Below are 15,420 nucleotides of genomic sequence, written 5' to 3'. Positions count from 1 at the left end.
TACCTGAGCCAGTTCTATAAATTCTCAAGATATAAATGCATTCTTTCTTCTTCCAAGGAGGTTGGTGCATAAAAGGCTTATGTTAAGCAAACTAGTGCTAGGCTAGTTTGATTTGGGGATTAGCCAAGTGCTGGCAGACTGCATTCATAAAATTCCATATTTCCTGTAAAGAATCCAATTAACATTTACAATTAACAAATATATTTCCTTTTTGGCTCCCAATAGTTTGTTAACACTTGGTTGGCAGTTTGTGCCTGACAAACCAAGCTGAACTGATCAAATTGCATGAGTTCTAAGTCTCTGTGCAGAAACAGCTTCTGTTAGTTGGTGACTTGCTCTTTCTTTGCCTGCCTTTTAGCTTTTGCTGGTCACTTAATTTCAAGCCAGGAAATTTTTGCTTGGTACTTGGCTTGAGCTTCCTGGCTTCACCAAAATCAGCAAATGAATCCAAATGCATTCATCTGGAATCAGTGGCACCAGTTTCTTGCCTTTTCATAGAGCATAATCCTCAACCCTGATTGATGAGGGAAGGTCTTGGAGCCATTATTCAAACCATACTCTTCCTCCCCTCCCTGGCTCTCCTTGAAAACTTGCCAGACTTCTTTGCCTCCACCAAATACAGGGTTTAGATCGTTTTCCCAGCAGAAACAAAATTTTGTTTTATCGAACTGGTTCATAACCTAACTGCAATGTGGAATGAGGATACAACAGCAGTTCCTGATACAGCCCCATTTAACTGCTCTCTCTTTTACAGCCACTGAAACTAACAGCATGGGAATGCTTAACGGGGTGAGGTTTAACCTAGCTGCATGACACCTGCCAATTTTTCCTTATTCAGGGAAAATTATTAAGAGGGCAGTAAAATTTAACTAGCATCACTTGCATTGTGAACCTGGGACAGTTTGGGTTTTTTGTGTTTTTATTATCAGGTTTTTTATTTGGTGGGGTAGGGTAAAATTTTGGTTTGGTTTGATTTGCTTTTGTAATCCTCTCTTGGCTGGGGTTCTGTACCTTAATTCAGTTGATTGGTATTGCTCATTGGCTCTTTGTCCATGCTCTGATCTAGGTGCCCAACTCTGACAGTCCTGATCTTCTGACTCTACAGAAAGCTATTCATTCTGCTAGCACACCAAGCAGCCGGCCGAAGGAGTGGCGTCCTGAGAAAATTGCTGATATACAGACCCAAGTGAGTGTCTCCTGCTTTCTCCCAGCTCTCAGACCCCTTCTACAGTGACCATCACCAAAAGAGAGAGAAGACATGGTGAAGAAACTTAGCCTGCCAACATTTCCACAAATCTGAATGCCTCTCCCAGAATATACCCTTTATTTAAGCACTATGATTACAAACATGATTGTAGTTGGATTTCAGTCATGAACAGAACATCTACCTTCACCAGTGCAACATTCCCACCACCAATGCTCCCCTCCTTTGACAGGAAGTAGATGCATCTTAGGAGTCTGGATAAATCTCATCTCAGTGACCCATCCCCTAGTAATCAAAGTGAGCTGCCATTATTCTTCCTTCACTTTGCTGGGGACTTGGAAGAGTTTAAGGGAAATGGCTGAGCCATGTCCCCACTTCACCAAATACTCAGGTGTAAGAGAGAGAGAGAGAGAGAGAGAGAGAGAGATAGAGAGAGAGAGAGAGAAAGCTTCATTATTACTTTGGGTAGAATAATACAGGGGTAATGGGAAGAGGTAATGTAAAGACTAAGGTCATTTGAGATGGTTCTCATAAAAACTGGGGTGATAGCAGAAGTGGTAGAGTGTGTGAGAGACCCTGAATTCTATCCCCCTGGTGGCATGAATGCCCCTGACTCCAGCACCCCCAGTGAACTCCTATAAATAAGGGGCTAGGTGGTAGCATAAAAGCTAAGCCTTGAAAAACAAGTAAATTTAACTTTCTTGAAAGAATCTGCAAACTTCTGTCATCCAAATGATCTTTGACAGCAGACTGGCAAACAGTTACCTTTGACCGTGTCATTGATCTTCCCTCGTGGGGGAGAGGCTATGCAAAAATAGAATCAGTAAGTTTTTGTGTAATTGAGTTTATCTTCTAAAAACAACTGTTTTTATTGGAAATATTTTAATGTGGCTTTTTAGTGACCCATAATGAGCACAGTAGTATAATTTAGCTTGTTTGGGAATTCCATTCAATATTTATAAACCTGTATTGTAATTTCTGACTCCTCATGAGCCTTTTTTAAGCATGGTTTGTGCCTATAATAATCACGCATTCCCATGATTAGGGGGAGGGTGTGTTCCTAGATGTGCTGTGTACTCTCATGAACTCCAAGCTGTGACTTAGAGATGCTAACAGGAGTTCCCTAAATTTTATTCTTTTTTCCCAACCCTTTGTATGCCATGCAGTTGAGTAGAGAACTAGATATCTAGGGGATGGTATATGTACTCTAGTGCCAATTTCAAATTAAAAGAGCATGGGCTTTTAGAGTCCATCTTTTTTTTTTTTTGGTATAACCATTTATTTCTGTAAAATAGATGGTCTTTCCTGCTAACTTTTCATCTACAGCTAAGCCCAGATCTCTACCATTGCTTGATACTTATGTGTAATCTGGGCTATAAAAATCATTAGGAATTTAACAGTTCTATCAAGCTGATTTTACCAGCAAATAATAGCACCCTTTTGAACTCTCTTACTCTACACTGACCCATGAGAACAACAAACTCTCTTGAAAAGCCTTTGGAATGTCCATGGAAGCTACACCTCCATGGTATACACCTACACTCACCTACATGAGTCACTTCTCAAGAAGTTCCAAGAAGGATCCTGTTCATTTCGATCTTATGCTATTCCTTGAGGCCATCATAGTTTTATGAAAAGTTGACTGAGTTCATCAGTGTGTGGGCTTCCTTCAGCAGCCCTGGAGTAAAGGTTCTCTGACTTTTGGCAGTGTGCAGGGTCCAAAACTTGAGTTGCAGTCCAAGAGCAACTTGGAAGACTTGGGAGACTCAGTGAGGGCCTTGAGTTCAGAGGACTTTCTTGGGCCTCTCCCGATGATGGCTCTCATCACACCAGCAGGGAGGAGAGGGGCTTAAGGGTCATCTGAAATAGTTGGTGAATGAGAGGCAACTCCCTTCTAGAGCCTTCACTTCTCCTCAAAGCACAATCTGCTCCCTAGTTCAGGGGCTTTCTCAGATCATAATTGCAAGTAAGGATAACAGGCCTCTTGTGAATGGGTGTTACAGATTCTAAAGGCCTTTTGCTTACTTCCCCGGGCTTCTTATTTTTAGATACAAATCTAATACTTTCCCAGTCAAAAAATGAAAAGCCACACCACCATCACTTACTTCAGCACAAAAGTAAAACTGCAGAGCCAGTATGGCAAGGAGGGTATTTGCATTGCACACAGCCATCCCAGGTTTGATCTCTGCATTCCATATGATTCCCATGAGTATGCATCCCATGAATAATTCCTGAGTGTAGAGCCAGAAGTAACCCCTGAGCATCACCAGACATGACCCCCAAACCAAAAAGTAAAAAGTATGCAGTTAGGATCATTTGGATTTTACCACATCAAAGGGGTGGTAAACTCAGGAGCAAGAGCAGAAAGGGGTGTCCATTTTCAACTGGGTCAGTCTTGTGCTAAGTAGTAGAATGATCATATTACTGGTTCACTGGTTTGCTTTTTGGTTTTGGTTTTGGCCATTCCCAGAATGCTCAAGGCTTACTCCTCGCTCTTCACTCAGATTTGGGTGACCATGGGGAATGCCGGAGATCGAACCCTGGGTCACCCACATGAAAGTCAAATGTCCTACCTGCTGTACTATGGCGCTGACCCCTATTGGTTTACTCCGACAGATAGATATTGGCACATGCCTGAGTGCTGGTCAGTATTCAAGAAGCAGGTTGCATGGCATGGAGCTTTGGGAGAGGCACATGGAAAAGGTCAGGTGCAGCCAGGTAGAAGGTGGCAGTACTTTGGTCAACCACCACAGCTGCTCCAGGTTTCTAAGCATTTCCATGAAAGGAAAAATGCTCTTAGCTGATGAAGAACAGGTGTCCAGGATTAACCACTTCAGCTGCCTGCCCTCGCTGCTGATCCACGTGTGGTGCTGATAGTCAAGTCTCCTGGAAATGAAACCTTTGACACGCTCCCATCCTTTCTTTCAGAGCCAGCCATTAAAGTCACTGCGCAAACTACTGCATCTCTCTTCGACGTCCAATCACCCAGCCACCTCTGACCCACGCTTCCAGCCCTTAACCGCTCAGCAAGCCAAAAATTCCTTCTCAGAAATCCGGATCCATCCTCTGAGCCAGGCCCCTGGGAGCAGTAACATCCGGCAGGAGCCCACAGCCAAGGGCAGACCCACCCTGCAGCTGCCAGGTCAGATGGACCCTGGCTGGCATGTGTCCTCTGTCAGCCGGAGTGCCACAGAGGGGCCTGCCTACTCCGAACAGCTGGGTGCCAAGAGTGGGCCAAACGGGCACCCGTACAATAGAACAAATCGATCCCGAATGCCGAATCTGAATGATTTAAAAGAGACAGCCTTGTAATGTGTGTTGGTAGGGGAATGGGGATGGGGAGCTGGGAGGGAGGGGATGGGGTGCGGGGAGGTGGGAACTGAGTGGGCTGGGGTAGTAAGCCAGTATTTTCAGCTTTATGAAGGTGTATGCAATATTGTACGAGTCAGGGATCATAGAGCCACGAGGTTTCCTTTGGGGTGGCCGTCCCCAGGGGTCCTTGTGTGGGAGGACACAGTGCCACTGAGGCAGAAGATGTCTTGCCAGTTTCTCCCCCGAAACCCCAGTTTGAGCGCAATCCCTGCTGAGTCCAGGAATGCCACATGCTCTGGCACTGCAAGGGATAGAGAATTCCTATTGACCGATGCCCTCTCCACAGAGTTCTTTCTGCCTAGCCTAAAAGTGGTGACTGTAATCCAAGAGTATCCCTTTAAAGGGTGATTAGCAGATGAACCAACTGTATGTCTTAAATTGTTTTCTAAACCCCCATATTTGATAGGATTTGTAACATTTATTTATAATTAAGATTGTACTGTTCTAATCATACCTTTTCTGTTCACTGTAAAGTTCTTTTGAGCTGTTTGAAACATTGTGGAGCAGTGGGACAGCTACAGTAGTTTCTATACAAACTAAACAGTAAACATTTATATATTGCATCAGGAGTATTTTATTCTCTCTATAAATATATCTAGTAAATAGCTGTCTGTTTTATAAATATAATCATTCAAAGAAAGTATCGTTAAGACACTATCTGCCATATTTTTATACATTTGTGATATGAAGTGAGTGTTATACTTCTAAGCAAGGGAGTTGACTGGTGGCTTGATGTGATTGTAATGGTAGGAACCTTGCTCAACTCTTAAGCAGTAGCCTCTAGACAGACTTGATCCTTGGTAGCAGACGAGGTACAGACACTCCTCCAAAACCCAACCAGGTGGAGTGCAGGGGAGGCCAGTGAGAACTCGAGCCACAGCTTCTCCACCCTCAGGCTCCTGTACATGTCCAGGGATGATCCTTGCACCTTGAGAGGAGAAGAATCAATCCCAGGTTGTGCCTGGGTCTCTAGAGAGAGAGAGAGAATGTACTGTGCATCTATCTGCGTAGCGCATAGACCAAAGATTCGCCGGCCAACAGACTAGTCCTAGTTGCAAGGGTGTGAGAGGCACCTGTGTGCAGATTATGCACACCAGCTCTGTGCTCCTGAATCCTGGATCCTGCACCACAGCAGAGCTCCTTGGCTAGAGGGATGTGAGATACTTCGGTGGCATAGTTCTAAACACTGTTTCTAAATACTGTTTTTCTTAGTACTCCTTCGGATATAGACCACAGGTTCTGGGAACAATTCTAGAGGTAGGAAACTTGTGCTAGACTCACATTTCCTTCCTGGGCCTGGACCTGCTGGCCAAGTAGTCCTTCAGCTCCCAGGTCATTTCCTCTTGTCATCAAGGCCACCGCCACCAGGGTTGTGACCCTCTCTGTGTCTCTAATCCATCCTTGACAGAAATCACCCTCATCCTTCAAGAGTAGTTCTAGGTTTTTGGAAGTAGTTTCTTAGCAATAATCCTTTTGAAGATTCCCCTCTTCCCTTCCTCCAAGAGGTTGTAACTTCTCAATATTTATTACTTGTACCAGGATGCTGAGAGCATCAGCCCCTAAACCATGTCAGCTGTAATTGAATTGTGCTGAATTACTGTCACCCCATCCCCCCCAAGATTTTGAGACTCAATGGCTCTGATGATGATACAGATTATTAAGAAAAAACTATTCATTTCTTTGAAGCTTCAATTGTGTGCATATGGCATTTTATATAATTATTATAATGATGTGTATTGATTATCTATAGAGGTCATTTTAAGGTGCTTTTTATTTAATTTTAAAAAGTGTAATAGGCACTAAAAATGAAACTCAGCTGGGTACTATCACTGAAACCATTCGATTCGATCAATAGTCTGCATGCTTTTCCATTCTTTTTCTAACTCGTTTCCTTTACCAGTTCAGTACTGTTCAAATAGCTCTGAATTCTGGCTTTCCTCAGGCAGCTGTGACATGAACCCTTCGCAGTTTTTGCCTGGACACTAAGGACTCTCAAAGGGTCTATGACTCTTCTTTTTCAATCTGGATCTGTACCTGGTACCCTTGCAGACCAGAAACTGCATTCCCCCACCTCTGGAAAGACTTCTCACTGTGCTGTGCGCTTAGGAACCGCGCAGTCACATTGTCCACCTGCTGTGGCATGGGAGGCTGGTCGGCCACCACCTCAAGCCTGGTGTCCTACGTTTGTTTTCATCCTTGTAAACACTGGGACAACAGGTGTTTGCAGAGTATTTCTTTGTGATGGTTCTTCAAAGAAGGGCTAGAATAATTGCCTTCTACCTTGAGCAAAGTCAAATTAACTGATGAAGAGTCAATAGCATACCTTTCATACATTCCCAGATTTGAGCCAGAAAATATCTTCAACTCGTGTTTTTGAGGTAGCTCTATTCTCCTCTGCTCAGCTTTTGTCTGCTGACCTCAACAAGCTGTAATTTCAACAATCTACATTTCTCTGCCCGTAGTGGGGAACAGTAAAGCTTTCTCTCCTATCCAGCGGGTGCTTTCCTAGCTTGTAACTGGTGTTTTCCTTCAGTCCATGAATGTTTGATCTCCCAAAGATGGTCATTTATCATAAAAAGGATTCGATTTGAAGTCACAAAAAGTCTTCATTTTCTTTAAGAAAGGAAATTTGTGACATCCATGTTTGATGATCTGCCCCCCTACCTTTCTTCCTTATTAATAAAAAACATTCCACAAGGTGTTGGGAATTCCCTAGTTTCTTGGAAATGGGGCTCCTTTCCTGTTAACAAGGGATTCATGTTTGCTAGTTTCTACTTAGACTTGACCAGCACCCTCCTGGCTCTTCTCAGACAGCCCAATGAGCTATTTTTGAACTTGTTTGGTTGGGAGCTGAGATTTTTCCCTTCATCAGAGCCCAAGGCTCAGAGTGTTCCAAGCTAAGAGGTTGTCACTTAGCCCTAGTGGTTCTCAAGCCAGGTTAGTTTGCCTTTTGGCAACATCTGGAGCCCTATTTGGTTGTCCTAAATGCAGTGCTATTGGCCTCTGGAGTTAGAGGCCAAAAATGCTGTCAACTTCCTGCATGGCCAGGAATATGCCCTGCCCACCTCCCAAGAAGAATGGTCCCAATGTCAGTGGTGCTGAGGATTACCCTGCTTAACTCTGTCTTCTCTATGCTCTGAAACTGCCAGTAGGAATTCTTCGACACTGTCATCTCTGGAAGTATTTTCTACTGCTATTCTGGAATCCTATTGTGTTAGTTGTCTTGGGCCTGCTAAAAGGTGAATCCTTTGGGAAGAGACCAAAATTACTTTGCAGGTGTACTCAACTCTAATTCTAGGTCAGCATTCTTAGAAAAGCTTTCCTAGAGCCGTGGAGCTTATATTTAGAGCAGGCAGCAGCCTAACAGATTGGCGTGACTTTTACCCAACTGCTCAAAGGCATCCGTGGTTTTTAGCTGTGACTCCTGAAAGAAAAATGTCTTTTGTTTCTATTGTTATTGTTGCTTTGGTTCAAGTCATTTAATAACTCTTTCCAAATATTGGCATCTGACAGACTGATTAGAAGCTAAACTATTAGTGGCTGTTATAGGTATTTTTGTGCTGTGTGCTTTGAAGAAATCTGTTTTTCAGTCTCACCGGGTGCAGCTGTGCTCTGGTTCTCCAAGCAGGGCTCACCATGTTCCTTTCTAGTCCCGTTTTGTATTCTGATATTGTGGTTATAGACTTAGTCAGTTTAGCATGTGTACTAACCTTAAAATTAGTGGACTTCACTAGAAAATGCTAGCCCACCACCCTTCCCAGCACCTTAGTTAATGTCCTTGTAGCCTCACTCCTTAAACTAGCTTTTAGAGTAAATAAGGGGAAAAAAGCCATTTCTTTTCTTCTAGCTACATATTAGAAATGAATCATACATGTACAACTTAACATCAAAGGCCAGAGGATTACTTTGCAAGCAGGTTGGAGGTTTGGTGTCCATTCCTGTCCACCCCAGCCTGGTGGTGACCAAGCTTTCAGCAAGGGCAATCACATGGTTTCCTCCCTCATAGCTTTGGGCTGGGACTCCGGAAATCAGCATCTTCTCTCCTGCTCAGCACACATTGTCTGGAGAGCCTTGCTTCTTTTTTTCCAAGGGTTACCTCCTATCCCAAAGTGGGAGAGTGATATCCAGGTGATTCCCTAGATCCACACATTCTTCTGTGGTCCAGAAATATGGCAGGATGCACTGAACTAGGGCAGAAACTATTTAAAAACTTACTTGTTTCCTGCAGTTTGTTACCAATCAAATGTGTACATAGAGAAAAAATATTTACAGTCCCATTTTTTATAAAGGGGATTTCTCTCAAGGGGGCTGCAAAGAAGACAGTATAAATATTCTAAGCAGCCTATAGCTAATTCCAGGACCAGAAACTCCCAAGAAGTGTTTCTTCTTAGAGACTCAAAGGGCCGACTTACTACAATAACTTGTAAGCAGTTCTTGTTTCTTACCTTTATATCTGGACCAGCTGAGAGAGACTTTGTCAAGGTCTAATTCAGCTGGGGAGTGACTTCTGTCTTTGAAGCCATCAGTAAATGCAAGAAAATCAAGCCGTGAGTGGATGAGTCCCTTGTCTGTCTGTAAACACACACCGTGGTCAAACTAAGATGACTAGGAAATTCTGGGCCTGCTGCCATCTCCTAGAGTTTCTTCTTTTTTAATTGAATGTACTATAAGAAAATTAGAGACTTGTGTGCCAAGTCAGTTACTCTGTGAACCTTTGTTTCCCATAGTGCTTTGTTGGTTCCTTAGTGGTAGGCCTGGTCCTAACTTCACTTTACCCCCTTTTGGACCCTGCTGTGTATTCCTAGAGGCTATTTAAGATGATCACCACCTGCCTTGTATTTTCATTCTTAGCTGTTTACTCCCCCATCCCAGGGAGATTTGTCTTTTGTTTTGCCAGAAAAAAAGTATAATAGTCTGCACGTTGGATTTCTAGGGCCAACAGAACTGTAGTGATGATACTGGTTCGCTGCTATGGCCCTTCTTTACTCACAAGGTTTAAGTAAGCTCTCCAAAGCCCATTTGATTCTTGGGTCCTATTTTGAGCCTCCTTTGGAATCTTTAAACAAAACAAAATGGTCTCCAGATTGTATGCAGATTAGAAATTGCCTTGTTTGGGACTCTGAGTATCAGGGAGAAAGAGGCCTTATCTGTTTGTTTGTTTTTTTAAATAATGTTTTTTTTTTAATTTAAGCACCTTGGTTACAAATATGATTGTGGTTGGGTTTCAGTCATCTAAGAGGACACCCCCTATCACCAGTGCAACATTTCCACCACCAATGTCCCAAATCTCCCTCCTCCCCACACTGCCCCCACCTGTGCTCTAGACAGGCTTTCTATTTCATCCCTTCTGTTTTGACAGACTGCTAAGAATTCCTCAGGACTTCTTGGGTTGGGGACTTGATGTTCCCAAAAGCCTGATCTGATTTTGTTTTCAGGTTTGTCCTCGTGCTGTGCTTCAGGGTAATCAGACAAAAGCCAAGAATAGCAAAGGTAGATGCCTTGACTTTTGTCCCTGGTGGGGATTAAAGTGTTTATTGCCAGAGTTGTCAAAAAATCCAGAGTTTCAAGGGGGTGGGAGTAAGCACCTCTAGTTTTAAAGGGGAAAGGGATTCTTTTTCTCTGGGAGAACCTAGAAATTCTCCACTATGGCTTCGATTTTCCAAAGTGGAAAGCAAAAGTTTCGCCTGAGCTCCATTTTCACTAGAGGTAAAAGCTAGATTCCAGTCCTCTGGGACTGTTTCCCTCACCCTGTCTCCTTAGGGGTCGGTGAGAGGGATAATTAATGCTGTGATTGCCACAAGTAGTTTCTCATTGTAAACTCAAATTCACCGAAATAATTAAACCAAACAAAATAGTTGCCGCAATTCCTATCTCCAAGAATCGCTTTGTGCCATTTTGAATTCAGGTAGTTATTCTGTATGTACATAGAAGACTATTCCAAGCTTCTTCAATCTCTAGTAGGTTTGAAGGGGGCCTGTGGGAAGACATAGGGCAGGGTGATTTTCAGAACCCTGCTCTGCGTGAAAACAAAGTAGGGATAAGCCAGAGTGATGGAACATTCAAGATTGTGGTAGTTAAAGCATCAGTAGAAATTCTTAATTGTACAGACTTTATAATCCATCATACAAAGTGTGACTCCATACTTTTTACTGTGACAAGGGTGTGAAGTAGTATTAACCTTTTTAATTTTTGAATCCAAACAGAATTTAAAGTGTGGAATATTTAAATTCTTCACAAGCTAATTATGAACCATTTGTAAAGTGTTTATATAACTCTTTGTATCATGTGTTGGGACATCTTCTCCAGTTTTTTCTGGCATGTATTCCATTCTAACTTCTGTAAAATTTCTATTGTTGCTGTAAATACTATACAAATATCTATTCTGTGGTAAACTTAATTATTAGCATGAAATGGTTAATTTTTACTGAGCACAATGTATTTTTGAATGGATCTTCCCAAATGTCTTTAATAAAATGCAGATTTTGCACTGACTGAAGTGATTGCCAGCTTGAGCAAGGTGGTCCCAGGGTTTGAACTGCTCCCTGGCAGCTCCTTTGTAAAGAACTCCGGTTGGAATTCAAATGAGAGATAATGGACCTTTGAAGTTGGAATCCTTTTAAGGAACAAAAAAATCAATGTAAAGCAGAGCAAATCCTGTTATTTAACATTGTTGATCTTTTTTTTTCTATTTATAAAGCTTTCTCCCCCTCTGGCATTTTGCAAACTTTGATTTCTTTTATATTTGTCTGGTTGCTGTCTCCTTTGCACAGTGGACACTCTAGGTGTACTAGGTGGTTTGGGAGGATGGAAAGAGATTTCAAACCTGGCTCAGTCCCCTGTGGAAAGCAAAGGGGATCTTCCTGTTTTAGAACTGGGGACTAGTGGGAAGGTGACTTTCCTTAAAGGGCAAAGATTGTAAAATATTTGAGGCCCCTTGTGATTTCTGCTGCCATCCTGCCACCTTCAGCGTTGGCCATTGTCACACAAAAGCATCATGGGATAACATGTATTGAAACGAATGGTTGTATCTATTCCTCTGAAACTTGAAATTACTAAAGCAAGATATAGTCCAGTTTTACTAGCCTGTTTTATGTCCTCACTTTGGCTTTGAAGAACCGGAAGCTCAAACCAGATAGAAAGAATTTGGATTTTGTTTTAAAACATACTCTCTAAATTTTTCTCTCTAAATCAATGGTAGGAGCTAAAGCTAGTTCTTTGTGTTCCGCACAGCACCATGTCACCAACTTCTCCACTCCAAGGTTCTCCTAAACATAAGTCTTGCATTGTCTAGCCTGTGAGGGTCTCTGTCTCTTTACTTGTGGCTTGTTCTTCAAGCTAGTATTCTCTCTTGAACACATTTCCAGTCCTTCTCCTGCCTCACCACACCCCATCTTTCTTTCTAAGTTAATTTTGTTCAATAAAAACGTTATTGCTTCACTGGAAAAAGTGCCATGTAGACATGTAGCCTGTGATTTCAACTACATTTTTTAAATCAAAACTGAAACCATCTTGAAGCTGTAGTTTTGGAAGTATCTGTAGCACTTCCTAAGACCAGGTACAATGCCCAGTGCTTTATGTTATTATTATAACATTATCTTTTCCTACCAACCCAACAAAATAAGCAGTATCCACATTTTGTCCATTAGGAAGTGTTTCTATAGAGACCTTATGTGACTTTGTCCTAGGTCACCCAGGTTGAAGCGACAAGGCTAGGATTTGAAGCTGAAGTGAGTTTTATCTTAAAGGCAAGTCGCTGACCTAAACAGAGTTTTCTCTGTGCAACTATGGAAACATAGATGGGGTTTGTGACATGGCCCCATCCACATGCAGCCATCCCTCTTCTGTCCCGGCAGGTGGCCATTGATTTGACAGGACATTTCACTAAAGCAATGATGTCCAGACACTCTGGTATAGGAGCTGAAAAGCAGAGAACCTATAGTCAGTCAGGTTGCCCAAGTAGAATCCTAACTGCATCATCTCTGTCTTGTGAGGCTTTGGGCAAGTTAATTTGTCTCTGTCTTCATTCTCCTCATCTTTTTTATATGAAAATAATAGTGAGGACTTATGAAGGTGATGACTTAGAAAGTACTTGATAGATTCTTAATAAATATTAGAGATTCCAACATTATTGCTACTATTTGTACTCCAGTTGACAGCCCTATTGAACTGGAAAGAGAAGGGCAGAGAATCTTCGCTGTTAGAAAGAGTGTAGTGGGTGGCTGCTGAATACTTTGTATGAATGTATTCTATTTGAATGGCACATCAGCCCTGTATGGTCAGGGTTGAGAATGTCCTACCTTAGAGCTACTCTTGGGATCATAGGGGAAACAGCATCCCTGACAACCTGTGAATTTGTCATCAGATCTTGGAAACCAGGAGAGAAAAAGATGTGCTTCTGTCAGTATCTGATTAAGGAGCATGGTTTTCTAGGCTCTGAGACTGGATTTATAATGGTACCCCTATTTAGAAACACCTTTGCTTTCTCTAAGTAACTTCCTCCTTCCCACAATATCAAAAATCCACCCTGAAATTTTTCTCAATTCTTAGCAATATTTAATACTTAGTTGTTTTAACTTCTGCAATTTGTTAAGACCCCTTCTTTTTTATAAAAAAAAAACATCTTGGACTAAAAGATGGTACAGGGGTTAAAGGTGCTTGCCTGTGTGTGGTTGATTCCCAGACTGATCCTTAGCACTGCCTGGACTGACTTCCCTCCCACCTAGCATGAGCAGTCAGTTGCCCCCAAGCACCACACCCTCCTCAAAAAAACCTCCCATATCTGTAGACCACACTCTAGCATGTTAATCTGAGAGTGAGTTTTTGTTACATTTAAATATATATGTTGGGGGAGTGGGTTCGGCCACACTTGGCAGGGCTCAGGGATTACTCCTGGCTCTGCTCTCAGGAATCACTCCTGGTGATGCTTGGGAGGTCAAATAGGATGCCAGGGGATTGGACCCAGACCAGCTATGTGCAAGGCAAGTGCCCTATTCACTGTACTCTACTCTGACTCAATATATATGTATTTTCTAATTGACATTTTTCTACAAAAATAAATACTATGAACATCATGTGTTTATTAGCAAGATTCTATTGCCCCTCAATACATTTTATAATGTCATGAAATAAACTTATCAATCATAAACAATCTACAGATAAATGTTTTATTGATCTCAGTAACTCCTCGTTTATCCTGAAATACTGAGCAATGTACAATATGAAATCTCACTGACTTCTTTGTAGAGGTCCAAAGATTCACTTTTGAAATCCATAAAGAATTTTTTGAAGAACAAAGTTGGGGATATATATTCCAGCTTCAAAGTTTCTCATCACAAAACTACAATTTACAAAACAGTAGGATGCTATCCTCCACTTTTATGATTGACTAGGATGCTAAGGCCTTTCAGTAGGGGAAAAGAATAGTCTTTGATCAGTGATGCTGTGACAACTGAATATTTACAGGCAAAGAAGAAGTTGGACTCTTACCACATACCAAACGCAAAAATTGAAATTGACTAAAGACCTGAATGTAAGAGTTAAAACTATAAAACTCTTGGAAAAATTGAATCTTATGACCAAAGAATAAGTCTTATGATCTAGATTTGGGTTCTGTTTTCCCAGATATGAAGTCTAAAGCACAAATCACAAAAGAAAAATAAGATAGACTTTGTCAAAATTTAGAAATGTGTCTTTCAAAGAATTCCACTGAGCATGAAAATGCACCACTCATAATAGGAGAACATATTGGCAAAGCATATCTGATAAAAAAATTGTATCTGGGAACAAATAAACTCTTGCAACTCAAAAATAAAGTGACAATTTAAATGAATGAACAACCTGACAAACATTTCTCTAATGAAGGCATGCTCTGGTCTTTAAATACACAAAAAGTAAAGCCATGGATATAGCTAGGAGATACTAGTGGTAGAGTACATGTTTCACATGGGTTTAATTCTTGACATCCTCCCAAGAAACAAACCATGCAAAGATGCTTAACATCATCAGTCATTAGGAAAATACAAATCAAAATGGCAATGAAATAAGACATCAAATGTACTAAGATTGCTATAATCAAAGGGCAGATTTGTGTGGAGAAACTGGAACATTAATACATTGCTGTTTGTTAGTGATATAAAATGGTAGAGCTACTTTGAGAAATTTCTGACAATATTCAAAAGTTTTTGACCCAGCAATGGAATGATATTCAGCCATAAAAAGGGATAAAGTACTGATATAAGTTACAGTATGATAAACCTCAAAAAATTATGTTAAGCCAAAGAAGCCAGACCACGTATCTTATTATTGCATTTATATGAAATATCCAGAATAGATATCTACAGACAGAAAGATTAGTGGCTGGGATAGATGTGTGAGTCGGGGATTTCTTTGAGGGTAACAAAATTTTTCCAAAATTGTGATATAATGCTTGCTCAGCTCTAAATATAATAAGTCATTCATTGAATTGTATACTTTAAATGGGTGAAAATTTGTATGGTATGTGAACTTGATCTCAATAAACCTGTTCAAAAAATCTTCCAATGTGGAAAATTATTTAGAAAAATGTCTATCCCTGCCTCACACTATTTCCTTCTTTGTCTCCCACCCCCTTCAAGGTCTGGGGTGCCTGTTGTAGAGGCCCCCTAAAACTTAGAGTACCACCAATAACTAGTATTAGTACTCAGGCCCACTGCCTCCCTAAAGTTGAAGGGTGGCATCCATAGATGCCATAGATCCATAGATGAAGCAAATTCTGGTATATTCTGGTCATATAGGGAGACTGCTGCTCCCACATGCTGCCTGCCCTGTCTTCACTTGTAACCCCGGGAACTGCTTGACCTGAAGGA

The 15,420-nt window shown here is 41.5% G+C and overlaps 1 protein-coding gene across 1 annotated transcript in view; it reads left to right on the top strand.

Moving 5' to 3' along the window:
- Positions 1-4,516, top strand: part of CDKL5 (cyclin dependent kinase like 5) — a 155,319-nt gene extending 150,803 nt beyond the window's left edge. The window contains exons 16-17 of the mRNA XM_049766783.1: positions 1,067-1,186; positions 4,133-4,516. Coding sequence (XP_049622740.1) covers positions 1,067-1,186; positions 4,133-4,516 — 504 coding nt within the window. The remainder of the gene's footprint in view (positions 1-1,066; positions 1,187-4,132) is intronic.
- The last annotated feature ends 10,904 nt before the right edge of the window (positions 4,517-15,420 follow it).

The sequence above is a fragment of the Suncus etruscus genome, chromosome X, assembly GCF_024139225.1.
Source record: "Suncus etruscus isolate mSunEtr1 chromosome X, mSunEtr1.pri.cur, whole genome shotgun sequence".
NCBI classification, from domain to species: Eukaryota; Metazoa; Chordata; class Mammalia; order Eulipotyphla; family Soricidae; genus Suncus; species Suncus etruscus.
The sequence above is the reverse complement of the archived record's forward strand: the minus strand, read 5'-3'. Positions and strand labels throughout refer to the sequence as shown.